The following is a 26,945-nucleotide window of genomic DNA, read 5'->3' as shown; positions in this document are numbered from 1 at the left end:
CTCTGTCATCCCTGTGCTGGGAGCAGTGCTGCAGCCCTGCAGTGAAGGCTCTGCAGCCTCTGCTCCATGCCTGGCTCTCCCTGGACAGAAATCCCCCCTGGCCATGGGAGCAGGAGCAGTTTGCTGTCCCTGTGGCTGAAACAGCCTGTGAGTGGCTGTGCTTTTCACTGTGCTCATTGATGGCTACCAGTGCACCTTCTGCAGCAGGAAAATGGCTCTTTGGGACTCTGGGCTGCAGTTACAGGGAGGTATTTCTCTTGGAATAGTACTGGATGGCTCAGGATACAATATTCTCTAGCTGTGTGTTCAGTGGAGACATTGCTCAGGGTGTTTAAGGTATTTCAGATAAAAAATAGATCTGCTGCTTCATGTACTGTTTTCAGACAAGTAATAAGTTAATGGTTTTGCAGCTCTGTACAGATGCCTTTAAATAAAGTTTACCTAATTCTCTGCTGAATGTGTAGTGCTAGATTTTTTTTCTCCATTTTATACTCCTTTATCCCTCTTACAGATTTTAATATTTAGATTGGCTTGTGTGATACGATAACCAAGATGAAGTAATAATAGACAATTATAAAGTAAGGTGTTGGTAGGAAGAAATACCCCAGGTTTTCTGTCTGTGGGATTATTTTGTACCTTGAAATAAGAAAGCTTTTTCATTTAATCCAGAAAAAAAAGTGCTCTTTAATTGAAGATCTTTTAGACTGTAGAGTTCTGGCTAGGGTTTTTCCCCACTCTTTTATAGCTGGTGTTATAATTGTGATTTAGTTTATTCTACTCCACTTACTTAAGACTTGACAGGTAAACTGTATGGGAGATTTCAGGTGTGCCTTAATTATTTCATGGGCTTGTGGCAAATTCCTAGATTTACACTGTACAATTGTGTTTGTATATATTTGACTATTACTTCCATATCTTTTTTTCAGTATGTTTACATTACCTGCATTTGATAAAAGCAGTGCCTTTCTTGTTTTGGTACTTGGGCCATAGACATTGTTGCCACTTGATGTAAAAAAGGTGAACAGAATACAAGTGTGATGGTATCTTAAAGGAAATTTTCTCTTACCTTTTTTTTAATAAGGATTCCTATAGCTCCTTGAGCTGTGTGTAACTAATTACAGAAACTTAGACTGGAGACCTCCTGAGGTCTCTTCAAGCCCAGGTTATTCTATGGTAGTAGGAAAAGTGAAAACATACAGGCTAGTAGGCTTGTCTATTTTTGTGTATTTATATCTGTTTCCATTTTAAATTGTTCTCTGCACTAAGTGACATGTGACTTAATTTGGGACAGTGTTAGAGAACAGTGACAGCCACACTGCACAATGCTGGGTGATGGCTGGATGCAGGTCCTTTAACAGGGAGAAGCTGGCAGTGTTCTAGCATATTTGTAACCAAGAATGTGCTTAGGGATTCCAGATGCTGAACTGAAGTGCCCCTACCATGTGATCTTTGGAACAGGCTCAAGAGAGATGAATGAGGGTTGTGTCAATAGCCAGAATTCAAGTGGTAGCTGATGGATTCAGAACCTCCTTCAGCTTGTCTCCTCCTTGGCTTGGCTTTTCCCCTGCCTTTCTTTACATTCTGAGACCTGACTTCCTCTGGAACTGTCTCAATTGCTTTTACAGATTTGTTTTCACAGTAGGTTCATTCCTAGCAACTTCATTTTCCAGATCTTGTTTTGAACTGGAAAGATAAAGGGATGAATACACTGCATTTCTGTGTTGGAGCTGATTGAAGTGATTTCAGCAGGCTGTATCTCCTATTGAAGTGAATCTGCAGGGGAGACTGACCACTACCATGGAATAATTGAACACAACTTGCTTTTAGTTTTAAGATTGCAGTTGCTGTAACCCATGCTGGTTACAGACTTCACCAGCAGTCTTGCTGTAGTGTGAAACTGGTCTTTATCTGAGACTCTGGCTGGGTAACATTGCCTGAACAAGAATAAAGCCCTTGCTCTATGCAACATGCTATTCTCTATATGTAGTCCAGCCCATACTTTTTCAGATGGAACAAAACAGCTCTTCATTTCAAATGGTTACCCAAAGAGAGCTGGAGAGAAAACTTTGCTGGAAGGCACTTGAAAACTGTCAGAGGTTATTCACCTTGTGGCATCTCTGATCTGCTGAAGTTAGGTAATAGAATAGGATGGTAGTCTTAGGTCATGCATGTTGAAAAAATATTTTTGGTATGACATTTGACTCTTCTGCCATGGGGTTTCAAGGAGTGGCAAAGATAGAGCAGTTAAGGTTGGGTAGCATTCTACCTGCAAAGGGATACAGACTGGTGTGAGCTCTTCCACCTCAGCTATTCCACAGAGCCTTTTTAAAGGTTTCTCTTCCCTCTCTGTGACTGTCCATAGTTTTGAAGTAATGAGTAGTACCAGTTGGATTCAGGTGATCAAACCCTGTCCTGCACCAGGGAGGGGATCTCTGAGAATTTCTAATTTACTTGGTAACTCCACAGTTAAATTTGAAGCAGATTTAAAATGTAATGTGGAAACCTTGAACAGAGTGCTTGGACCCCTCCTGTAAACAAGGGAGTGCTGATTTCAGAGCTCTTGCAGTTTTCCACAGTTCTGTACTTTGTTGACTATTAACACTCTGGATCTAGTGGCCCACCTCCCCACCCAGTCACAATTAATTGAAGTAGATGTTTTAAGTGCTTCAGAAGTTAAATAGATAAAGACCTGTAATTCACAAGCCCTGACTTATTTGTCATTGAAGCAGTACCTTGGAATTTAGCAATCCAGCTGTCTAATTACCATAGAATGATTTTGTATGCAGAGGAGTTATCAGCTATGTACACCAAGCTTTCACACTTTTGTTTCATCATTATAGTCTGCTGGCTAGAAGAAAGGGGATGGGTTTTGTAAAGGGGAATCATCTTGAGCTCCTCTGAAGTCCTGAAACACCCAGGTAGATTTAAAATAGAGGTTTAAATTTATACATGTCTTTAATTACTGTTTCTTTGCTTCCAAACAGCAAATGGTATAGTTGAATCTACTGTCTGTTAGCAGAATCTGTTTAACCTATTGTTACTTTTTTCATTAGGTATTTGAAAAGATTTAAAGTGATGAAAATTAAAGTCCTACGAAGCTGGTGCCGTCAGATACTGAAAGGCTTACAATTTCTACACACACGCACTCCTCCCATCATTCATAGAGACTTAAAATGTGACAACATCTTCATTACTGGCCCCACTGGATCAGTCAAGATTGGAGACCTTGGTCTGGCAACCCTGAAACGAGCTTCTTTTGCCAAAAGTGTGATAGGTAAGCCTCTCCTGTTTCGGAGGCTGCTGAGCCAGCCTACCTCTTTAGAGACTTGAGTGTTTTAAGAACTTTCCCAAAAAACATGCTTACAAAGGTACATGGTCAAAGCCTGAAAGTGTGTAGGCTTTGTCTCTTGGTTGCTCAGGTCATTCTGTGTTCCTGATGCCAAGACACGGTGAAATTTTGGTTGTGCTTTTGTTATCTATATATTAACACTAGCCATTTCAGAATATGGAGTTCTTGTCCTGCCCAACAATCTAGTGCAACATTGTTGATAAAACCACTCTTTACTATGTATAAATCTTACCTTTGATGTGGTGCTGCTTCAAGAAATGTACAAATGCATTTTGGTGACCAAACAACATTTTGATATTTAGTGTAGCATTAGTTCATACAGCCAAATTTTTTTTTAATTGTCACCAGGGGTTAATATTGAATCTCTTGCAGCTTGTGAATAATCAGAAGCTGAGGTATACCAAAGTCAATACTATATATATGTATTTAAATAATAACACAGACTGTGGTGTAATGCCTTATTCAGGAGGTCTGTAGAATGTGGATTTGTGTGAGTTAGGAGGGTGCATTGGGAAATACTGCTTTATTCTGGCTCTGTCCCTGTGTATCCATTCATAACCCTTTTCAGAAATTGGTTTGGTGAAAGAGTAATTTTTCTTGTGGATTCTTGAAAGAATTGGTTTTATCAGCTTTGTTTTTACGGTTGGGTGGATAGACTGCAGGGAATGAAGTTTCTTTCGCTCTCAGTATTTAGAGCTTGCTAAAATTCAGCATTACTCAACAGTCCTGTGCCAGATTCCTAGCTGGGATCAATGGTGTATACCTGTAAATTTTCTCGCAAGCTGTCACTGAAATATTTCCTGCTTCTTAACCAGGTCAAAGTATTAATAGGGAAAAAAAGAATGGTGTTAAAAACCATAATTTCTTAAGCATATTTGTCAAATCTTCAAATTTATCACTGGAAAATTACCATCTGTTACATAGTTATCTGCTAATGATTAGCCTTTGGATAAATGACTGCAGTTACATTCTTTTTGGTTTGGTGTGATGAAAACAAGCAATGGGCTGTAGAGTGATCTGTAAATTGTCTGGAATCTGGTGTCTGCAGGAAATAATTCTGTGCTTAAATTTACAAAAAGCAAACTTGCATCTCTGGCTTAAAGTAAATCTGATCATACAATGCAGTCCCTTTGTTTGCAGAGGGGATCTGTGATGCTTCACTGGGCCATAATTTTCTGCACACTATTTAAATGGGACTTGTTGAATCTCACGCTCTATGCCTGTAACTCAATCTCTCTGTATTTCTGAGTATTTTTGACTGTAGGATGTCCCTCACTAATGCCTGTATCTGCAGTAGGCCTATAAATATACTGCAGGTGGGAAGGTAAGTATATGAAGAAAAGGGCTCTGGTGAGTGGCCTTTGCAGAAAATCACCTTTTATCCTCTTTTCACGGCGATTTGTATTTGTAACAACAGAGCTTTTCATTGCAAGGCCTTACCCGAACCATTCTACTTGAGCAAGTAGATGGGGAGCACCAGTCAGAGACTAGCTGTGGGCTCTTACCAGTACTACTGCTTTTGCAGCAGAGGGCAGTCAGGTAATCTGTGAAACAAGCTTTAATGTGCCTCTTTCCTTACAGGGAGAAAAGGTAAGTGCTTTAACTCTCCTTAGTATTTGGTTTGCAGCCTATGGCTAGTCTGCAGTTTTTCCCTCTTCTCGTCCCCTCCCCTCCCGTTTGATTTCAGGCTAATGCAGTCTGTTCCGATATTGGTATCAACTAACATCCCTAAACCAGGAATCGCATCAGATCTCACATGCCATTGTTATTCCACCAAGGCCTTGCAATGGAAGACTCACAAAGTGCATTGGTGCAACAGAGTCACTAAGGGTTTCCTCCCTCTTCTTTTTGCCTCCACTTTGTCTTGTCTCACAGGTCTGCCCAGCCGCGTGCCCCTGCGGTGAGTAACGCCAGCAGCCTCTGCTCGCTTTGAGACATTTAGAGTCTGAATCGTTCTTTTAATTTAAGGTACCCCAGAGTTCATGGCCCCCGAGATGTATGAGGAGAAATATGATGAGTCCGTTGATGTATATGCTTTTGGGATGTGTATGCTAGAGATGGCCACGTCTGAGTATCCCTATTCCGAGTGCCAAAATGCCGCGCAGATCTACCGCCGAGTGACCAGCGTAAGTCCCTCCTCACCCCAGCCCAAAGCTGCTGCTGCCAGCAGTGCTGTGCAAGTGTGTGCAGGGAAGAAGAGCTGAAAAGAGGTTATGTTGGGATGAGTGCTGGTTGAACTCGTGGAACATCTGTCCAAAGCTTGTAAAATACGTGAATGGAAATAAAATTGTGCGTTTGTTCATACTCTTCTTTCAGTATGTAAGTAGGTATTATATAGGGTTTAAAAAAAAAAATGAAGAAACCAACCCCCCCAAACCAAATAACAAAATGCACTAGAATAATAACAGATTATTTTCTAAGCCACTTGGGGGATGGTAGAAGTAGTTCTGTCTGAAGAGGAGCTGGTAACCTTGTTCTCTGCAATAAAGCTGGATAACAGATTTGAGCACTGGCTTAGCTGCCTGCCAGTTACCTAGAGTGATTTTAATGGTTTATTGAACTCTGAGTGGTCCTTAGCTCCTGTGTGTTGGGGCACTTCTTACTATGATGAAGTGGAAACACTTGATAAATAGCAGGAAGCTATTCCACCCTGGTAAGTGCTGGGCAAGTGTAGTGGTGGAGGCACTGTGGGAGAAAACAAATACAGCTGAGAAGGCAATCAAGAGATTAGAGCTGGCCCATCTGACCAGACTGAGGGGAACATGCAGACCTTGAGTGTAGGAAGCAGAAATGTGCAGCATTGGTGTGGTTAGATTTAATCTGTGCTATCTGAGGGGTGTTGTGAAGACTGTACCAGTGCAGTGAAACAAACACCTTCAACCTTGTGACCCAAGCACTCGGAGAGAACAGTGAGGTGGCTGCTTGGGGAAGTGAAAACTCACATTGCATTTCTCAGAGTACCTGTGCCCACGTGCAAAGGAGGAAAAAACAACCCAGACTTACCTCTTCATCCATAGACAAATGAGTTCTGTTAATCTTCTGTGCACATTATTTCAGAGAAGTTGCAGATTTAATAGCTACTTGCTTAGCTTTAGAAAAATAAAATGCTCTCTTGTTCCTGATGCATCACACTGCAAAAGGCAGATATAACTCCTGACTTAGAGTTGGAGAAGAGTCTTTGTGTGAGAAGCAATGAAAAGAGGCTTGGTGTGAAATAACACTATCCCATTTTTTCAGGGAAATATTGGAGGGGTACAGAAGAAGGAAAAAAAAAGGCATAAGCAGTCACTTTGGTTTTTTGCACAGATGTTAGAATAAGTTTTTATATACATATATATACATACAGAGTTGTTGGTTGTTTTGGTTTGGTTTCTTTTTGTATGTTGGCAAACTTACCTGTTATTTTCTAAATAGAATTTAAGAACTAGGCTAAAGGCTAGTCCTTGCTCTGTGTGCAGCATAATCTGACCTGCAGGCAGCTGGGACCAGTGAAAGAAAGCTACATATCTTACTAGAACAGTCTCTGTGGTACCTTTTACTGTGCTTCTGGATGTGTCTTGGACAGAGCCAAAGCAGCAGAATTTGGATGGACATTGCCTAATGGAACTGTCCTGCCTGTTCCTTAAGAAGTGCTGGGAACTGGGCTGTTGGTGACAATCAGCTGCTGAGACAATCTCAGGTTTGGGAATCCCCAGGTCTCACAGATCTGTCCTTTCTCTGCTCTTTGAAGTACAGAACTGGAAAGCTTTGGGGCTTGCAGCAGGAAAGGTTAGCTGGAGACTTAGCAGAGTTCCACTTACCACTTGTTTCTTGTGTGTGCTGCTCCTTTCTCCCTGTAGTTTCTGGCTGATGATGGAAATTCTGAGTTGATGAGCAACAGTGGTAATTTTTTGGTCTGTCCCACACCACCTTTTATTCTGCTCTGCTGATGGTTCACAAATCAAATTTATTGGTTGATTTATTTTCCCAGCTATTTAATTTACTGCCTGAGAGCTCTTAAGATATACTTTGATATGAAATCCAGCATATCTTGTTTTCTTTCAGAAGGAGCAAAGAACAGGAAGGCAAAGAAACTGAAATTGTCTGCTCTGAAAGGCTGTGTGCTTTGGTATATCTGGGGTTTATTTCAGTGGAGTTGCAGAGCAGTTTGTTCAAAACAAAACCAATGAAGCAAGATGTGAAGAATTTTCAAGGGAGGCTTTCAATGAAGCAAGGCAACGTTTTCTGGAAATAAAACACAATCCTGTTTTAACTGATAATGCAAGATTTGGTGTTCTATAAAGGAGAAAGAGACCTGTGTTATGAAAATGAAGTAAAATACTCCTGGCATTCCTTTGAAGAGCCAGGTAGTTTTAGATGTAGAAGATTTTACAGATGTTAGAAGTTTAGACTGTGTGTGCAGTTGTGGGTGAGGGATGAACCATTTGCCAGGTTCAGTACTTGAAAGGCCAGTGTGTGAACCCTCAGTAACAGTGGAGGCAGAAAAGATCCTCCTGCAAAGGTGACTGCAGCAGTTCTTACCAACACATCTTCTAATCTGTGTTGGAAGGTGTGTTTTGTGGAAGATGTTTTGTGTCTCCCTTTCAGCCCCTCCATTGCTACCTCCCTGGAGTTTTTAGGGGTGTTTTAAGGTAGCAGCTACAGTCCTGCTGTGCCTTAAATTGAAAGGATTATTTTATCTCCATGCACACAGAGAGCAGAAGGAGGGACAATAGGAATGGTCTGCTATGAAAGTCATGAAAAATCATACCATGCTGGAGCTTAAAAACCATTGAAACTGCAAAGGAAGTAAGATCAAAATGTGCAGCCACTCACTGCAGGCCATATGTATTTAAATTAGTTAATCTCCCTCACCCTCTTTGCAGGAACTATTAGGCTTAGTAAAAAGCAAAGTTGCTGCATTATCTTAAATCCTTGCTGTTGCTTAGGACAGAATCCTGTAAAAGGTGTCTTAATGCCCAGATGTCCTCTCAGAACCTCTTGGAAACACCAGCTGATGTTTTCTCCCATTTTGGCTGTGCATTGCTCTCTTTTTTAGGGGGCTTTCAGCATGCTTTGTGTTTTGACCTGACACCTTTTGTGACAAAGATGGCCCTAGCTGATGTCCAGACACTGCAGCTTTGCAATATTGCTCAGTCCTGTTCTACTTCTCTGGTTCAGGGTCTTTCCTCATGGTTGGAAGCAGTTTTTTGTTAAATAATACACCTTGGCAGGCACAGATTTAGAATCTGGATCTAAAGGCTGAAGTTCCTCTCACAGATGAGACATTTTTTGGCCCAGGCAGTAATTCTTGCTTCACATCTTGGACAATAGCATTGCTGCATGAGCCTGCTGTTCCTAAGATGCTTGTTTATACTGTCTACATTGTCTCACTGGGAAGTTCCTGTATTTCTTTAAAACAGTCCTAGGATAAAGTTCTTGAATTTTCTCTGGCCCAAGAAACACAAGTGCAATTAAACTGTTATTCTGAATCACTTTATCTAGAAAAATTCTATAAACAGAGTAATCTGGGTGTGTATATATATTTGGCTTAAAAACCACAACTGTGCAGAATTTGTAGGGCTCAAGGTGTTATGCTGAACTGTTTTACCATTCTGGTAAGGAAATCAGCAGTTTGACACAGAATATTGCCCTGTTGGTACTGGCACCCTTTAGCATACTCAGTCCAGACCCTTTCAGCAGCAGTTCCTTTAGAAAGGAAAGACATCTGCATGGCTTGTCACTCAAGCATAAAGGAACCTAGCCTTGCTCTTTGTTTTCATTTAATCACAGTGCTGCAATTCTGTCTCCAAACCCCGTTTTCTTTATTGAAGCCATCCTCTGCTCTTCTTTAGAAATGGTTCCAAATAAATTAATAGACAGTGCTTAGAGAAATTGCATCTCTTTGGATTTTTACCTTCCTGTGGAATGGGGAAATCTGAGCTTTAAGCAGTACATCTGTGCAGCTGGGACTGAGTGTGTCCAGTGAGCACTTACTGATGCCTCCTTGGCCTCAGAAAAGAAATCATCTAAGCCTGCAATGAATTGATAACAAGCTGCACTATTGTTAAAGTACTCTCTCCTGCTCCTTTGGTTACTTTTTTCCTCTGCCCTCGTGCAAGCACAGCTGTCTGTGTGGCATGCTGCTAGATTAGGGAATAGGTCCCCCTTTTTTTGTTTGGGTTTTTTATTTTTTACAGTTCTGCTCTGTAGCCAAGTAATGCAGAGAGTGACAGTGCAAAATGAAATCAAGATACGTAATTCTGTTGTGTACTTGCTTGCATAAAAAGCAAAACAAAAAAAAGAGCTTGGTAAAATACAGGAGGGTTTCCCTGTCTTTGTTCTTCTCAGGAGACTGGTTTCTGTTCCATGCATATTGCAATTAAACAGTTTGTCACAGGAGATATTTAAAATGGGCTACACGTGCATTTAAATGGAAAAAGAGATATTTATAGAGCAGACATCTTAAGTATGATTTCTTAATATAGTCTGTTTGGGAATCAATGCAGGGAAGGCATAACTGACTGCAGTAACTTCAGCTGCTTTGCCTCAGCCTCTGGTGGGACCACAGAAACCCAAGCTGTTGCCTCAAAATCTCAATTTCTAATACTTGGGTGTCCCAAGGCTTAAATTTGCAAGGGGATTGACTAGTCCTAGGACTAGTAAAGAGAATCACTATGTTTATTGTGCAGATTTTTCTTCTTGCATATCTACCACTGACATAAAAATCCAAGTATGTTGATTGCTAAACAGAAATATCCTCAGTTTGAAATGTACCAATTGTCTGAGTAGAAAACTCCATTTTTCTTTCTCCCCCTCCCATCATATGAACTTACCTTGTAAGCTTTCCTGTTGGACTTGTGCTCTGTACTTGATTTTCTCCATGCTTTCTTTGACCAGGTGAAGTTTTGTAGTTGTCTCTTCTTTCACCAGAAGTCCAGTCTCTTCTCTCCAAACAAATGTCTGTTGTCTGAGCTGGCCTTGAGATGAGAAGGGGAAAAAAAAAGAGCATTTGCATTTTGACTTTTAAAAAAAAGGTTGTCCTGTACTAAAATGTTCCACATCAGGCATAACATTTTTCTGTTCTCCAGAGCTTAAAAAAGGGCCTAAGGGAACAAGGCACATAATGAGTAACCTGACCAGGCAGTGTCTAACTGGTTTAAAACCCCTTAATCTCCCAAACTGGTGGGAACTGGAACTCACTGGTTAGGGTGAAGGTCATTCTCTTTGCTGGAAACAAGGCAGTTACAAAGTGCTGTAGTTGGGTCAGTTGAGATAAAATGAATCTTTTCTTTAGTGTTTTAAAAGTTTGGTGTCATAACTGTCTAGAGCAGTCAACTGCTTCATTTTCATTAGAGATGCAGTAGGCAAAGTATTCCAGCTCTTAGTTTATTCTTCTTCTTCTTCCTGAGGGCTCTTAAGTAGCAAATAAAAAATGCTAAACTTTAGACATATGATTAATTTTACGTGCAGTGCTTAATGAGTGATGATTAATTTCCTCTTCTACTTCCTGGAAGCAATAGCTAGCATTTTTTAGGCATGAATAAAACTCTTTACTTTGAATGACTTGGTTTCTTGACATGGTTTAAATAGATACAGAGATATCCTTCCTAACAACTTTCTTAGCAAAAAAAAGCATTGGGAAAAAAAAAAAAAAAATCAGTGGAAAAGTTAGAGGAGGAAACCCTCCAACAGAGAAGGTGATCTTTTGTGACAGCAGGTATTGAAAAGCCACAAACCTTCAACTGAGTGCAGGAAACAGATTAATTGTAATAAAGGGTAAATTCTTGTATTCCTTCAAAGAAGAAACTTCTGGCAGTAGAGTGTGAAATGTAAAAAAAATTGCACAACATTTGCAATTCTTTGCCTCACACTGACTGAACTAAAGAATGCTGAAGCTTGGAGCCCTTGCCTCTTGTAGCTGTTCAACTCCATCACAAGCATTTTGCTGTAAGAGCTTTAAAAGTGCAGAATCTTCCTGTGTGGGGGTCCAGGCACTGACTCATCAATTCAGAAGTGTAGAGCCTTCAAAGTGGAAGGTGGGAGTTCAAGGATTTGATGCATTAATATCTCAAGCAGCCTTGCATGTTACTTTGGAAGTTCTCTTTGCCAAGTTACAATGATCCAAGTAAGGAAAAGCAGCTTGAGCTCTCAGGCAGCACAAAAATGATGAGGGGACTGGAGCATCCCTCTTATCAGGACAGGCTGAGGGAGCTGGGCAGCCTGGAGAAGACTGAGGGGATCCCATCAGTGGCTGAGTATCTGCAGGGAGGCTGCCAGAGGATGGAGACAGGGTTTTGGTGGGGCCAGGCAATAGGACAAGAGGCCATGGGCAGACACTGATGCTCAGAAGCTCCACCTGAACATGAGGAAGAACTTCTTTCCTGTGCAGTGACCGTGCACTGGAGCAGAATGTGCAGAGAGGGTGTGAAATCTCCCTTAGGGAGATGTTCCAGAACCATCTGGAGGCAATGCTGTGTCCCATGTGCTCTGGGGTGGCCCTGCTGGAGCAGATGTCCCACTGTGGTCCCCTCCAGCCTGACCCAGTCTGTGATTCTGTGTCGTTTGCACAGCTAAGTCAGATGATGCCTGAGTTTGGAAGGGAAAAGTTTTATTTAACTGAATTATTTTCTGAAAGTAGCTCACTGTTCAGCATCAAAAGCCTTAAGATTACAGCTAAAGTGGTTTTTGTCAATTCTGATGTGAAACAAACTTGGTTTGAAGTAAAGGGAGCTATTTCTTTCTTGGGTTGCTCACTGATGAGCCTGGATTGTGTCTTTTGGCAGTTTTGAACAGGATATGATTTTGAGATGCTCAGGATTTAAAAGGAGTGGAGGATTGTGAGCACTGGTTGAGTTGCATAAAATCATGTGTAATTTAAGTTCTGAAATGTACTAATGTGGAGTTTCTAAATGTATTTTTAGAAACCTTAGAAAGTTGACAGAATATGGGCTAAACAATGTATCTTTAAAAATTTGAGAAGTTTTAAAAGTACCTTTTAAGGATCAAGTCTCTTAAAACTATGATCCTGGTATGTAATATTCTGTCCTGCACTGCCATGCATTTAGCTCCTACATTAGGTGAGGTTAATTGAACAGGGGATGGGAAGGTGGCTCTTGGAACAAGGAGAAGTGTTTTTAAAAGGCCTGGCTCTGCAGTGTGGTGAGAACCATTAGAATTCTGTGATTGGTGAATCACTGAAGCATTCCTGTGGGGAGACTGCTGGCTCAGAGTGCCACTAGTTAAAAATACTGACACTAAGAATGCATAGGCTGCTATTTCTTGTCCTGCCAGCTGTGCTGCTATAGCTGCAAGGGCTGGGAATGGGATAACTCCAGGAAAGTCTTCACTCCCATTAGAATAAGTCTGAAAATAAAAGGCATGGTGACTTTTTGTGCATTGTTGGAATTGTGCACTATTTTTGGTGTTTGCAATATTACCTTAGGTTGGTACCAAATGGGTTTTGTGGCCCGTTACATCACTTTTTAAAATTCAGTTCAAAGTCCAGTGGAACTAATCTGTGGCTTTTGAGTTACTGTACATGAACTTAAAAATGAGTGCAGAACAATGGTTTCCTACCACAGTGGGAGCAGATTAAAGCAGGGAGTGCAACTAGTACAATTTTATTTTTCAAAAACATGTTTTCCATACTGAAAATAGAAGACAGACACTTCTAGTATTGTGTCACTGTGGCATTTCTAAATTTATATAACTGAAATGTGTGTCTAGGCATGTCTGGTTTTGGGGTTTTTTTTTTTGAAAGTCATTTTCAAGCTGAAGTCCCAATAAAGCAAAGGGTTATTGAGCTAGCTCAAGGTTTTACAGAGGCAGCATCCCTGTTTCTAAGGGTGAGGTTCAAGAACTGTGCATGATAGATGCAGCTGATCTTACCTTTATGCTTCTGTGCAAAACAGTTAATACCTGGTTTACTTGTCCAATCAGACTTGAGTGTTTCAGAGGAACCTCTGTTCTCATACTGTGTATTTCTAAACAAAGCCCTTTTCATTGTTCCCTGCACCAACATGCTAATTGTTTGCCAGCTGTGCACAAAGAAACTGTGTCCTGGTTACAAAATTTCCTGTTTTGGAGCTTGGTTAATTTCTTCTATACATCAGAATTGCTGCAATTACAGTAGTTCTTGTGATTGTTTCAGTTAAAAAAGAAATTTAATTAATGTTCTTAAATTCAGATTCTTTGGACTTCTAAAATGAAGTGATACTTTATTTATCTGGTGGTTCTGAAGAACCATGGACCTCCATATCTTAAGTGAAGACTTAAAATTGCTTTTTTGCTGGGCTGGATGACTTGTCAGTGGGGTAGCACTGAGCCATAGTATTCACATATTCTGCAGTAGTACATAGCATTTCAGTATTATCACAAATTCAGTGGGTTTTGACTTGAGTTGCTGCCTTTATGTGAGAGTGCAGCCAGTGATTTCTAAGAGGAGCTGTGAGTAGTTCCTGTTCAAACTTCAATGTGTGGGAGCAAAGTCTCAGAGCTGTAGCCTACTCTAGCAGTCTTGTAAGGCTTTGAATGCTGTAAAATGTAATGACTTCAGTGGGTAAAGTGCAGTATTGAGGCACTGACTGAGGAGTTGAGCAGGCAGTGTCAGTGCTCTCCAGCTCTTGGAGAGGAGATGTGTGTGAAGGTGATAGTGAGCAGTGATTGCTGGCTGAATGAGGAGTCTTTTACTCTTCTCAGCAAAACTTCTCTTATACAAATTTAACTTCAGGAAAAAGCAATTAGTTTGAGTGTGTCAATCAAAATACAGATATGCCTTGTGTGTATAACAGTTTTAATTCTGTACGTCTGCCAATTTGTTGTTGTGATTGACCTCAAATTTTTTAATGAATGCCTCAACATTTTTTTGAGGTTAGGTGGTAAATTGAAGAGGAAGAGCTTCTAAATGGTGATCAGTGAGGCTGTAGGCAGCAGGCCTGTAGGAATCTGACAGTGTTGCCATTGTCTGCACAGTGTGATTGTGGACTGGGGGCACATGTGCTTACCTGGTGGTTTGGGAAAGTTAAGGATCATGAGACTCCAGTAATTACACAGCTGCACTGCAGAGGGGAAAGGCCACTTGGTTAAGGTGTTTCTGTGGCACAGAGCTCTCACATAGCTGAGATGGGAGATCTCAATGGGGTGATGGTAGATCTGTCCTGTTGAAAAGGTGTTGGGTTCAAAAGGTGCAGTCGTTGCTTTTGGTCAGGAGGGAGGACAGTGAGGGCTGAGCAGAGCCTCAGGAGCTGGCCCTGCCTCACTAAAGCTTTCATCTGCTTCCTCTGCTTGTATTGCAGTAATGCTGTTTACTCTGCTGGGATACTCATCTTCTACAGAGCTTATTCTGCTGGATTTACCAATTTAATTCTTGGCAGAATTATCAATTGTCCAGAATTAATTGCTATGAAAATATTGACATCAGTGAAGCTATATTTTTACTTCTGTTTAATATGTTGCATTTCTATTTTCTTAAAAAAACTACTCTAGTTTGCTTTTTAACCAGAACAAGAAAATCAATCCTCTGTAGGCAAACCATGTGTCTGTTGAACTGAATAAATCTTAAGCTGAAGTCTTTCTTTCCATAGTATGTATTCAGTTGAACTGGGGTGAGACTTCTCAAACAGTTTCAGGTGCATCCTGTGAGAAATAAGGGAAGAACTAAATCTGAAAGATCGTTCTTGGAACAGGCAGCAGGACTAAAATGAAGCATTAGAGGTGGTGAAATGGTTAAACATGCAGGTTTTGAGGGCTGTGGGTGAGTTACTGATTGCAGGTAGTGAAATTTAGGAGATCACGGGGTAAACCAATTTAAATGCTATATATACCATTGCCTGAGGGCTTCTTTGGGACTGGGGGAAAGAGGTCAGATCTTTTTTTCCACTGCAATCATACTCTCTTTCTAAATTCCTGAATTAATGGTTTGTGGCAGCCTGGGACTGGCTCAAACTGGAATGGTAACAACTTAGCCGAAGGAAATACAGACACTTTAATTACTTTGTGTGATTTGACTTTGCTGCTGGTGCTATTAGCTTCTGGACTGCAATGTTAGAACGTTTTCTTGGAGAAGGTTAATCAGCTGCTGTAGAATGCTTTTCAGGCTCTTAGAGTCACAGCATCTTTGAAAAGAGCCAAGCAAGCATTGTGGTTAGGCTGGGACAGGTAACTGGATGTGTCAAAATTGAAATGTTGGATGTTCTTTGCAAGTCATGCCATGTACCCCAGAAAAGTGTAGCCATAATTAAGTGTGTGGAATGTTGCTTTTGCAACACTGATGGTGTATACTATAAAAACACGACTGGTATGATTGTGGCATGCTTGAGGGACTGAGTATGTTATTTTGGAGTGAAAAGTGATCTTGATAATTCTGAATTGAATTTTATCACAGTTCATCACCACTAGTTTGTCAAAATTAGTTTGCTAACTTCATCTTTAAAACGGGGTGTGTGATCTTCCTTAGCTTTGCTCCTTATTTCTTTACAATACAAAATCCCAAACCCTGAAGCTGTGGCCAGCTCATTTGATTAATAAACAGATTTTACAATGGTTGCTTGGAACTAGATATCAAAAGAAAAAGAAGTCCAACTTCAGGTTGAAGTCTGAAGTCTAGCGAGAGGAACTAGAAAAGAGAGCTCTGTTTGTGTGCACATGGTGTCAGCCAAGCACCAGGGCAGCTTTCTGACATTGTCCAGCAGTTGAAAAATCACCTCCAAATCTCTGTGCCCTTACATTAAGGGAAAAGGGAACGGGATGGTGTTGCCACTGGTAGCAAAATGCATTCTGCTGTCTTAGTGCTGCCGTGTGGTTGGTTAGACAGAATGGCAGCGTGTGACTGCAGGAACAGCAGCTGCCTTCATCCCCTGCACAGCTCAGTGCCTGTCACTTGTCCTGGTCACAGAGGAGCTTGTGCAGCAGCAGGAGCCGGCTGCAGCAGGGGCACACAGCCTTCAGCTGCTGCACAGCACCTGGGGGGAGAGAGGCAGAACAGAACAGAACAGAGCAGCCCTGTGCGAGGGCGGGGACAGCCTGCAGTAAAGGATCCCTCTGGGTCACCTCTTCCTCCTCTTGCAGCTGGCTGGGCAGGCAGCGAGGGGCACCTCTGGCTTCTGCTGCTGCTTTCTGTTCACTGGCAGAGTGACAAAGGCAGATACTGAGCTCACATCTCTGCAGCCTCATGTACTGGACTTGGAAAATAGCAAGAGGTGTCAAACAATGCTCCCTTGTAACCTCGATGTCTGCTTTCCTTCTGCTGTGCGTTAAATCCACGGCCCAGCCGAGTCCCGTTGGAAAATAGCACCTTGCTAACTCTGTGCTGTGCCTGCCTCTCTTTTCCCCATGGATTTCACAAAAAGAGAGCTCTGTCCCATATTTGTAATTGTTAATTCCCACTGTTGCTGCTCTCACAAGGATTGTGCTAAAGAGGTAAGTAAGAATTTCAGCTCTCTCAAGTGCTTGCAGCCACAGGAAAGTATTTTGGAGGTGAATTAGAGTTCTCTACAAATCTTTTGAAGTGCTTTGCATTTGCATAGCTTGGTTCTTTAGCTTTTATACTTTACTTTTTCCCCTGTAGTTTTTTTAAATGTAAATTTAAATCCTGACCATCAAGGCTAGAACATTAATTGATTCTGTTATTTTCCACCTATGGTTTTGTTCCAAATCTAAGTATTTTTCTTAAAGTACAAATGTCTGAGGGTGGGTAATACTTCACCTGCATTCATTTTGATTTGTTGTAGAAGTAATACAGCATTGATTGTACCTTCTCTAATGAAGTAAATTATATTTTCAGTATCTCTTGCATTAGAACAAGGTAATAAACGACAGTAATCTGGTGATCTAACTAATGCAAAATACTACGTGTTTCTAGGCAAAAGTTGTGAAGAAGAGTTCTGGATAGATTATACTTTGGGATTTAAAAGTTTCCTGGAAAATTAGTGTTTTTAAGAATACCTGCCTGTAGTTGATCAAATAACCGTATATGTTGAATTTTGGAACGTGTTTCTTCACCTGGTTAAAATGTGATAAAATCACAAACTTCATCACTTGTAAGATAAGTGAAATATGAAATCTTTCTTATGCTTAACACGCAAATTGTGAGTTTTCAGTTTGTATCTGTGGCTACCTACATAAATATCCATGTTTTAGAGGTATTCTCAAAATCTAAGTGTTCAGTGGGTTTTAGGTTGCTGCTTCTTTCAAAATAAGCAGTTCTGACTGTCCCTCTGTGAGCCTGAGAGCTCGTGCAGCAGTGTGGGGAACTTCAGCTCACTGGAAGCTGCTGCAGCCTTTTTTGGTTGGATTTGTTTCAAGTCTGATCCACGCTGTGATTTGGTTCATTATGCAACTGTATAAATGTGTTTGCTGGCAAAAGAGGAAATTACATGGCTGTGGGAATGGGAAATGGAGAAAAGGAGGCTGCTGCTTTCAGCAGCACTGCCAGTTTGTGCAGTTTTAGAACAGTAGCTTGAGAAAAAGTTGATTTTCATGTGTGCCTGTCACACCTGGCTACGTTTTCCTTTGCGAGAGCTCTTGCTGCTGTTCCTTCAGCAAGCTGGAGTGATGCCAGTGGGATCTGGCTGTTCTGCTCTTAATGAACTGCCACTGGGAAACAGGACTAGTGGATTTGCATTTGGGTTGTCCTGTGGCTCTCCTGAGGAGCTGGGGGACCAGGAGAGGCACACAGGAATGTGACCAATTTGAGTGTGGTAAAACCAGGAAACGCTGGCTGGCTTAACATTTCCTTGGGAGCCTTTGGGTTCAGAAAGTGCTGATGGTTGTGCTTGGCTGCCCAGCTCAGGCACTCTTGAGAACACATCAAGGTGAATTTCAGGGCCTGCCCTCCCTTGGGTTTCTGTGTGATGGCAGATGGAGCTGTGTAGGCAGCTCTGGGAGAAAAGTTCACTGATTTATTGATTTTGAATCATTTATAGTACCCCAGTCTGGTTGTATAAAATAGTTTGACACTTCCATTAGTGCTTATGGGAAGGAACAAAGGGGTTTGAAAAGCTGATGAACTTCAGTTTGTGGGGAGTGCTTGTCCAGAGCCTGAAGATTTTTGGACAAGTGTTTAATTTCTTTCAGCAGTGAGAAACTCAGGGTAGCAGACTGAATTACTGATTTTAAAATCTATCCTTAGTTTGAACTTTTCAGGCTCCGTGCAAGCACAGAGCATGTGGTACAATGATTACCAGGAAAAATCATATCCTGGCTTCGTTAGGCTGATATTTTTCTGTACCAGTTGTCTTCCTCATGTTAACTTTCAGTTTTCTGAAATGAGATTGTCACAGATCTGACATCATCCTTCTGCTGCCACGGTGTAAATGAATGTCAGCGCAGGCTGCTATGTCTGAGGCTTCAGCTGTTAAGAGAACTTCCATGTGTTAAATTTGGGCAAATTTAGATGGGAATACATACAATAAGGAGTTGAATAATTATTGCACAGGTTATATATGTTATACAGGAGAACATTGAATTATGTATAGAAATATCTATACTCCATATATAAAGCTGAACTCATGGGACTGTTTTAAGTGTGGTCATAATGAAAGGTAGGGGCACCTTTGACAAGTCAGCTATATGAGCAGAGTTTTATAAATCCCTTTAGAGAGTGGAGAGCTCTGTGTCCTGCTTGGAAGCCTGGTTACAGTTTGACACTTACCCATCCAAACTTGGGTCTGATATTTTATCACCTGGGGCATTGATTTTCTCAAGGCCTAATAGTCAGCAAAGCTTCTAAAAGCATTCAGCTAATGTTCACTGGCAGCCTGTGTTTCAGTGCTTGTCCTAGTCACAGGATAGTCTGCAGCTCTCTAAATTTCAGTTGCTAGAGTTTCACAAGGGCAAATTTTAGACCAAAGAAATAGATAACCTGTAGATAAGAGCATACTGTTTTTTATCAAATAAATTGTTTCCTTTCTGTGTGTGGGGGTTTTGTCTTGCCTTTTTTTTCCTTTTAAGAACTCTGAGTACAGGGTCAGTAGTTACAAAGGCTGGGGTTTAAACAAAAACTTTTCTGTTTCAAGGCTTGTTTCCTGCTCACAACAGAGGAATGGGGAAGGATCATGCCTTGATGTCAGTAGTATTTTGTAGGATATTTGGAGAAGTACATTCTGTTTAGGGCACAAATCACAGCTACTTCACTGCTTTCTGTACTTCAGAGCTGTGGTTTTCACTTTGTGTTTAGTTGTCATTCAGCAGTGACCCATGGTCAGATTTATCAGGTGTGTAATTTCAGGATTGTTCAGCTTGAAAACACCAGCTCTGTTCAAACATTTGAACAGCATGTCTTTATCCTCTCTCATTCTGCTGTCTCAAATACAGAGTTTGAAAGGCTGAATCAAGTAAAATTGTGTGCCAGATTTTGTTGTTGTGGACAACTGACCCCAAAATAGCACTCTTGGCCATGATTAAGTGATGGAGCTTGGCTCTCTGCCTGAAATGTTTTTCAGAATTCTCAGATGGTAACATCTCATGGCATGTTTGTTTTACTGCTTTGGTGGTTGATGTTTAGATTTTGTTTTGCTCTCCCCCTGTGGTGTTAGTGTGTATTGGAAAAGGGTTGCTGTGTATTGTGGAAGGGCTTTTGTACAGGTCTGTATTGCTCAGCTCTTTTCCCTGAACTCCCAGCAGCAGTGATGCAGGAGTGTGGTTTGGGTATAGCAGGCCTTTGGGGAGAACTAAAATACTGGAACGTGTTTGGTTTTTCTAACATTGGACAAGTTATTTAATGGTCCAGTCAGATCAACCTGGACTAAGGTTTTTCCTGGAAATAAAGTGCTTCATATAATGGCAAGTTGGAAACGTTCTGGGAAGCAGCAGAATGCTTTTGAAGACTGTTAAATTAATCCTGTGGTTTCCTGCATTAGTGTTACACAGGAGCCATTTCCTTCCATTCTCAGTCCAGTCTGTATACTTCCCTCTAACAGCACAACTTCCATGGAAACTAAACACTTCTCCCATCATAACACCCAAGTGCCAATGCCTTCTGTTACAGAAATGTGGCTGGGAAATGGGAAGGGGGTGTGTGTGGAATGTTTGCAGAAGTCACTAACAAACAAGTGAAGTACTGAGGTCAGACTTTGCCTTAATCTGCACTAGTTATTTATTTAGGTCAGATATCTAGAGAGCAAAAACAGGTGGTTTGTCAACACAATCAAAAGTTAAATCAAGTGGACCTTGCAGTTTCTCACTTGTTACCTGTGTGTTTCAGGGTGTCAAGCCAGCCAGCTTTGATAAAGTAGCAATCCCTGAGGTGAAGGAGATCATTGAGGGATGCATTCGGCAAAACAAAGGCGAAAGGTGAGTCCTTGCTTTGCAGATAAAGGCATTAACTGCTGCCTGAGTCCTTTTTGTGTGTGATGATATCAAACCCAGTTGGTTCCTGGGGTCTTCTTTGTTCAGGGAAAGTTGGGAAGCCAGTATTACAGTATTAGAGAATTAACAGTGTTAGGAACAGTGCAAATGCCATAGTAACCATCCATGTCAGTTTATTCAGAAATTGTATTGCTTTTGTTAAAACCTTGACCAGTCAGCAGTGTAGTGGAGGACAATCCTTCTGGCTTTCCAGGTATTTGGATTGGTTCATTGGTTGTTCTGTAATCCTTTGTGATTTTTTTGTCCCTTTGATTCTGTTGGTATGATTGAACACTTTGAGGACTCTATTTTAAATTCTTGCTGCTCATTTTTATCCACATTTTCTGCAAGATTATTTCTATTTCAGGTGGTTAACTTACTCCATTACAGGAAATCTCTTACTGTTTGATGGCTTATTTGTGGGATTTGTTTTGTTTTCTGCTTTTACATGGTTGTTGCTTACTGAATGTCTGATTTCAGACTGTTTCAGCTTTTTTCCCCCCTCTAGCTGCCCTCTATTCCATTCAGAACTAATTTTGTTCATGGATGTTTATTCCTTCTCTTTTACTAACTCTTGAAATTTTACATCTGATGATTTTGCTGTGTATTTTTAGTTTCAGTTCTTTTTCTTGCTTTTAAACAATTTAGTATTTTTGTCTCATTTGAAATTAATTTCATTGTTGCACATCACTTATTTCTTGCCATTTAGTTTAGGCTGCTAACTACTATTGTTAATGATATGCTCATAAATCTCTTTTGTACCTTTAGGACAAAGCTTCTAATTACACCCAACAGAATGAACACGAGGTGGTTCAAAACAGCATAAAATTTAGAGATTAAATCGGGGCAGCATCTGGCAAGGTTATTCCATAATATTTTATGAAATCCTGATAACTGAATGTGCTTTCTATATTCTTTCCCAATATCTAGATATGCTATTAAGGACCTTTTAAATCATGCTTTCTTCCAAGAAGAGACTGGAGTACGGGTAGAACTTGCAGAGGAAGATGATGGAGAAAAAATTGCCATTAAACTCTGGCTGCGAATTGAAGACATCAAAAAACTCAAGGGCAAATACAAAGATAACGAGGCAATAGAGTTTTCATTTGATCTGGAAAGAGATGTCCCAGAGGATGTAGCACAGGAAATGGTAAGTGCTGGTGGTGTGACAGAGCTGTGGCAGTAGTGCTGTGCTGGGGCAGTAAATGTGTCGGTGTCTGCTCTCACCGTTACCGTGTAGAAACAAACGGAGGAGAAGGTAGTGCCAGAGAGAGGCAGCTCTGTCCTAGCACTGGGACAGGGGCTGTCTGTGGCAGTGTGAACTGTGTGAATTATCCTCCTTCAGGTGGAGTCTGGCTATGTCTGTGAAGGGGATCACAAGACAATGGCGAAGGCTATCAAGGACAGGGTATCTTTGATTAAGCGCAAGCGAGAGCAGCGCCAGTCGGTGCAAGAAGAACAGGAGAACATACTTCAGGAAGAAGGTAGTCAGAAGCAGCAGCTGGAGCAACAGCAGCCATCAAGTGCTTCCCATGCAGGGTCAAAGCATCCCCAGTCTGTCACTGGTACCACTCCTGTCCCCACTGCTTCAGCATCGGTTTCTACACAAGTGGAGCCTGAAGAGCCGGAAGCTGACCAGCACCAACAGCTGCAGTTCCAGCAACCCAGTATATCTGTTCTTTGTAAGTGCCTCAGCTGGTTTCTTTAGGAACTCTTGCACTTACACAGTTCCTCCCCTCATCCTACCCTGTGCTGTGGGCACAGCAGTAAATAGCTCAGGGTGATGCTGTCTGCCATTGCTGCTGCTGAAGAACAGTAGGCCACTAGAAAGCACAGCAATGTAAGATGTGTTCCTGTGGCTTAGCTTGGCACAATCCACAGCCCAGTGTCCTGGCACTAAATAGTTTCTCTTTGTTCCAGGATGAACATCCTACACTGGATGAACTGGAGCACCTGAAGCACAAACACATGCCCTTGGTTTTGCTGCCCTCCCACAGGGACAGTATATTGTGGCCCTGCAGAAGGCTGTGTGCTCCTGCACCACTGCAGATCAGGCTATTAAAACCATTTACTTCAATCCTTGTTAATTTACATTTAAAGTGGAAATGAGATTCATCTACAAGTAGTTCAGCTTATAATTTCCTTTCTAAAAAGTATTTTGTTTTACATGCTGTACGTGAAAAGATGAATTAATAATGCTGTCTTTTCCTCTTCTGCCATGCCAGCATTTGAATCATGATGGAAGATGACAACTTCCATATTAGAATATTGAAGTTAAAAAGCAAACTGCTGTCTGCTCGTTAGATAACAGAGATTTTAATTTGATTGTTATGCCTAGTTCACTACTGTGCCTACATGGTGCATCTGCCAGCCAGCACAACACACCTGTTTTAAATGTCTGTGTGAAATGAAATAAAAATAATGACTCATAAACCTTGAAAGATCATTCATAACAATGAGGAATTTAGGTTTCTATTTCTAGTCTAGCCTTTTGTAGGAAATAAAGTTTATTCATAAATACCTTCCCAAAGAACTCCTGAAATTAGTAATTTTTTCAGGGTTTTAGGGAAAGGCACAAGGAGGAAAAAGAGATTTTAAAATCAGCTGAAATATTACAAGAGGTAAAATGCTAATAAAGGTCCACGTGACACGGCACAAAAATCAGTTTAACACTTGATCAGTTATAGGATCTTTGAAATTTTGAATCCAGACCACAGTTCTTGAAATGCAGATTTTTATCCTTAACTTTTCCAGCTGATGGAACAGTTGACAGTGGCCAGGGGTCATCTGTGTACACTGAATCTGTGAGCAGTCAGCAGACTGTGTCCTATGGTTCCCAGCATGAGCAGTCAGTCTCGAGCACCGGAGTCCAGGGATACCCAGCTTCAGTTGGCCAAGTGCAGTCCCAGCAGCACGGAGGATTTCAGCCACCTGCAGCGGTAAGCCACACCTTACAGCCCTGCAAATGCATGGATTCCTTCATTCTGTGTGTCTGCTGAGAGGAAATCTGCCAGGCCATCTTCCCTGTGCGTTCTGTTTTGCATAGCATACAGATGCTGCGTGGGAGGAGTTCAGGGGCTCTGTTTTTGCAAGGTGACTGATTTTACAGGGGGAGGGAAAAGTGTACCTTTGTCTTTAAAGCTTTTATTTAATCTTGGCTGCAGTTGAGCAGAATGATGGTTAATTGTTTTTGTGGGTGGAATACCATCCTCAGAACAAGACTACCTCATAAAATTAAGCATTTAATCTCGCTTGGGAAGGTGGTGTGTGCATGTGTATATGAAGTTACCAGGGATCAAGCTGCTGGTTTAGTTTGAAGAAGGGATTAGAGTAATTGAAGGCACTGTATGAAATTGCTGTGTGTGTTCTGTGAGGCTTTGATTACAGATTTTGCAGGTAAGACCTTTTTAACTGTTCCAGAATGTTGCATGTGAGAACTCCAGACTGAAAAGACCCCACATCCTTGTTCCCAGTTTTATTTCTAGCTTGTGTTGATTTGCTCATCATGCGTATTCCTTTTCCCTGGAAAGTCTGCACTGGGCACAAATACTTTTCCTACTATGTTCATTTGTGTTGCCCTTTTATTTTGGTATGTTTTTCCCTTGGTATGTTTTAGATCTGAGTGAGAGAGTACGCAGAAGTCTATTCTTACTCTGGAGTAGAACTTCTGCTACTTTTATATTGTCTTCAGTGGTTGCCTTGTTGCTTGTTTTTTTACACCAATAACAATCCAAGATTGAGGCAGACATTATGGTATAATGTAGTAATACCATAAAGGAGAAGATGTGACACTTAAGATTGAGGGTCCTCACTTCTTCTGGTACCTGTGGTTTATAGGCTTTATTACAGAATCACTGGTGTAACTAGGATTTTGGCAAACAGGCTGCTGTCACTCACAATCAAAGCATCTCCATCTTTTCCAAAGACACTTAACCCGAGGTGTGTGGTACTGTTAGTCCTTGATGATGAGTTCTTTAATCCCTCTAAACAAGCTGTTCTTCTGGGTAAGCCATATTTTGGTGTGTGGGCACACAGTGGACCAGAAGCCATGTCACTCTCTTGGGGTGGCTGGCTTCCAGGTTGAAAGCCCTGAATCTTTTGGGAGGAGGAGGAGGGAGAAGCAGCATCTGCTAGAGGTGTAGAGCTAAGCTGCTAGGTTTGCTGCAAACACGTGCTCATGCTGCATGCCAACAGTGGCACCAGGAGGCTGACACACTACAGGGACTACTAACCCTGTGTTGGGAAGAAATTATACTGACAACTGAAGGAATGGCCTTAAAAAGAATCACAGAATGCTCTTTGATCAGGACAAGAACAAGGTTGGTGCTTAAACTGGAAGAATCAGCTCCACAAGTACACAATGAGTAACCACTGGCTAGGCAGCCATTTTGCAAAATAAATTTAAAAAAAAGTCAGGGATTACATTGGACCACAAGCTGGACATGGTCAAAAACATCATGCTGTCATGAAAAAGGCAAACATCCCATTATATGAAACAGTAGTTCTGCTCTTGGCTATTGGTAAGTCTATCCTGGACACCTTGGTTGAGTGAATTGGAGGGTGGCTTGGGAGAAAATCCAGAGGAGAGTGTTAAAAAACCCCAGGAAAAATACAAAAAAATGTGGTTTTTGTGGGAAGACTGAAATAATTGAGTCTATACAAGCTAAGCTTGAGGAGGGAGAAAGCTGTAAAAGGCTGCTATGAAATAAGGGGAGGATAATCAGATCACAACATTGTTGTTAGATAGAATAAGGAATAATAAGCCTAAATTACAGCATGGAATGATTGTTTGGGAAGGGTTTTTTCAATACTTAACAAAGATAAGTATTATAGTCTCCATCAGTGGAGATGTTTCTGAACTATTTAGATTAAATTAGAGTCAGGAATGATGTATAACTACGCCTGCCTTGGAATAGATGAAGATGTATATAGTTAACCCTTTGAGTTCTACCTCTCTCCCAAAATTTTAATCAATTTAGCAAGATTTCTCACAACAGAAATCTTGGAAGTCAGATCTCCACTGAATAGCTTGCTGTTTTCTCTCTGGAGGTCTGTATTTGATTTTAATTAGTTTAAGATATTGTGGATTACCTCCATAGGAAGTATATGCTGCCTCTTTAAAAACATCACATTTCCCTTCACTTAAAAAACCCACAGCAAAACACAATACAACACACAAAAAAAAGACAATAATGAAACCCCCCAAACAAAAAAACCCAAAAAAATGCATATCCCAGCTCAAAACTTTATTCTGTTTCTTGTGATTTGATTGGATTTTGGCCTGTAGCATTCTGGATTGTAGCGAGATTATAAAATCCGGATGTTTTTCTTGGCCCAGCATCTGGATGCTGCTTGTCTAAGACTAATTTTACAGAATTTTCCACAGATTAAATGGAGATTTTTCCACAACTCATGTGTAAGGTTTAAATTTTTCTGGTAATGTTTCAGTTAATGAAGAGCCAGCTGCACATATTTAGCTCTCAATTCAGGCTGAGGGGCTGCCCAGCAGAGGAACTGGGTGATGCCTGTAAACACACATTCACTCTAAAAACAAACTAATGTTGGAAAGCTCATTAGTATGTAGGATTTTATTTGTCAGATGCTTTGAGTGCACTCAGCATGGGCAGTGTCTGTGGCCCCAGAGAGAAGGTTGAGAGCTGCCTCGCACGTGTTTCTCACCAGGGTAGGAGGGAGCTCTCTGCCCTGCTCAGTCAGCTCAGGCCAGCTGGGCTCCTCAGAGGTGCACACAGCCTGTTCCCAGTGTGTCCTGGCATCCATTCAGCATTCTCATATCTCATGGTACCACATATTAGTCAATACTGGGCCTTCCATTGCGTGTCTTCATTTCTTTTCTACCTCATTATAGTTTTTGCTGGTTTTGTTATTACGTTTTTTGTTTTGTTTTTTTTTTGAAGTGTTCGATTCTAAACTTTTGTTTTCCTCCTTTAGCCTCAACGTGGTCGTAGCATGTCAGTTTGTGTCCCCCACCTTCCTGCTCTTCCCTGTATGTCCTGCATCCCTCTCAGTGCTCCTTGCACCCCACCACCAGCGCTGTCTGCACCTCTCTCTCCTTTCTACCTTCGGACTGTCCCTGAAGAAACCTTTGCAGAAAAGCTTTCTAAAGCCCTGGAAAGTGTCCTGCCCATGCACTCTGCCTCTCCACGCAAGCATCGACGCTCCAGCCTGCCCTCCCTCTCTGTCAGTCCTGTATGTGTTACCATTTGCCTCCTGGCACAGTAAGATAAGTTATCATTAAATACATCCTGGGCTC

General features: G+C 41.3%; 1 protein-coding gene and 1 long non-coding RNA gene across 14 annotated transcripts in view; one reads left to right on the top strand and one right to left on the bottom strand.

The window, feature by feature from the left end:
* Positions 1-10,272, bottom strand: part of LOC117244454 — a 13,604-nt gene extending 3,332 nt beyond the window's left edge. For both annotated transcript variants that reach the window (XR_004497596.1, XR_004497597.1), the window contains exons 1-3: positions 10,165-10,272; positions 7,150-7,274; positions 6,353-6,480 (exon numbers count right to left, since the gene is read on the bottom strand). This is a non-coding gene — a long non-coding RNA (uncharacterized LOC117244454). The remainder of the gene's footprint in view (positions 1-6,352; positions 6,481-7,149; positions 7,275-10,164) is intronic.
* The window catches only part of WNK1 (WNK lysine deficient protein kinase 1), a 97,766-nt gene that overhangs the window by 33,030 nt on the left and 37,791 nt on the right, over positions 1-26,945 (top strand). For 8 of the 12 annotated variants that reach the window (XM_015627449.2, XM_015627446.2, XM_015627445.3 and 5 more), the window contains exons 3-9: positions 3,054-3,274; positions 5,318-5,475; positions 20,532-20,620; positions 21,605-21,824; positions 22,020-22,356; positions 23,429-23,613; positions 26,624-26,881. In XM_015627449.2, coding sequence (XP_015482935.1) covers positions 3,054-3,274; positions 5,318-5,475; positions 20,532-20,620; positions 21,605-21,824; positions 22,020-22,356; positions 23,429-23,613; positions 26,624-26,881 — 1,468 coding nt within the window. Of the gene's footprint in view, positions 1-3,053; positions 3,275-5,317; positions 5,476-16,301; positions 16,748-20,531; positions 20,621-21,604; positions 21,825-22,019; positions 22,357-23,428; positions 23,614-26,623; positions 26,882-26,945 lie in introns of those variants that run through there. The other 4 variants (XM_015627452.3, XM_015627454.3, XM_015627455.1 and 1 more) reach the window with 2 other exon arrangements.

Source organism: Parus major, chromosome 1A (assembly GCF_001522545.3).
Source record: "Parus major isolate Abel chromosome 1A, Parus_major1.1, whole genome shotgun sequence".
Taxonomy (NCBI): domain Eukaryota; kingdom Metazoa; phylum Chordata; class Aves; order Passeriformes; family Paridae; genus Parus; species Parus major.
The sequence above is the reverse complement of the archived record's forward strand: the minus strand, read 5'-3'. Positions and strand labels throughout refer to the sequence as shown.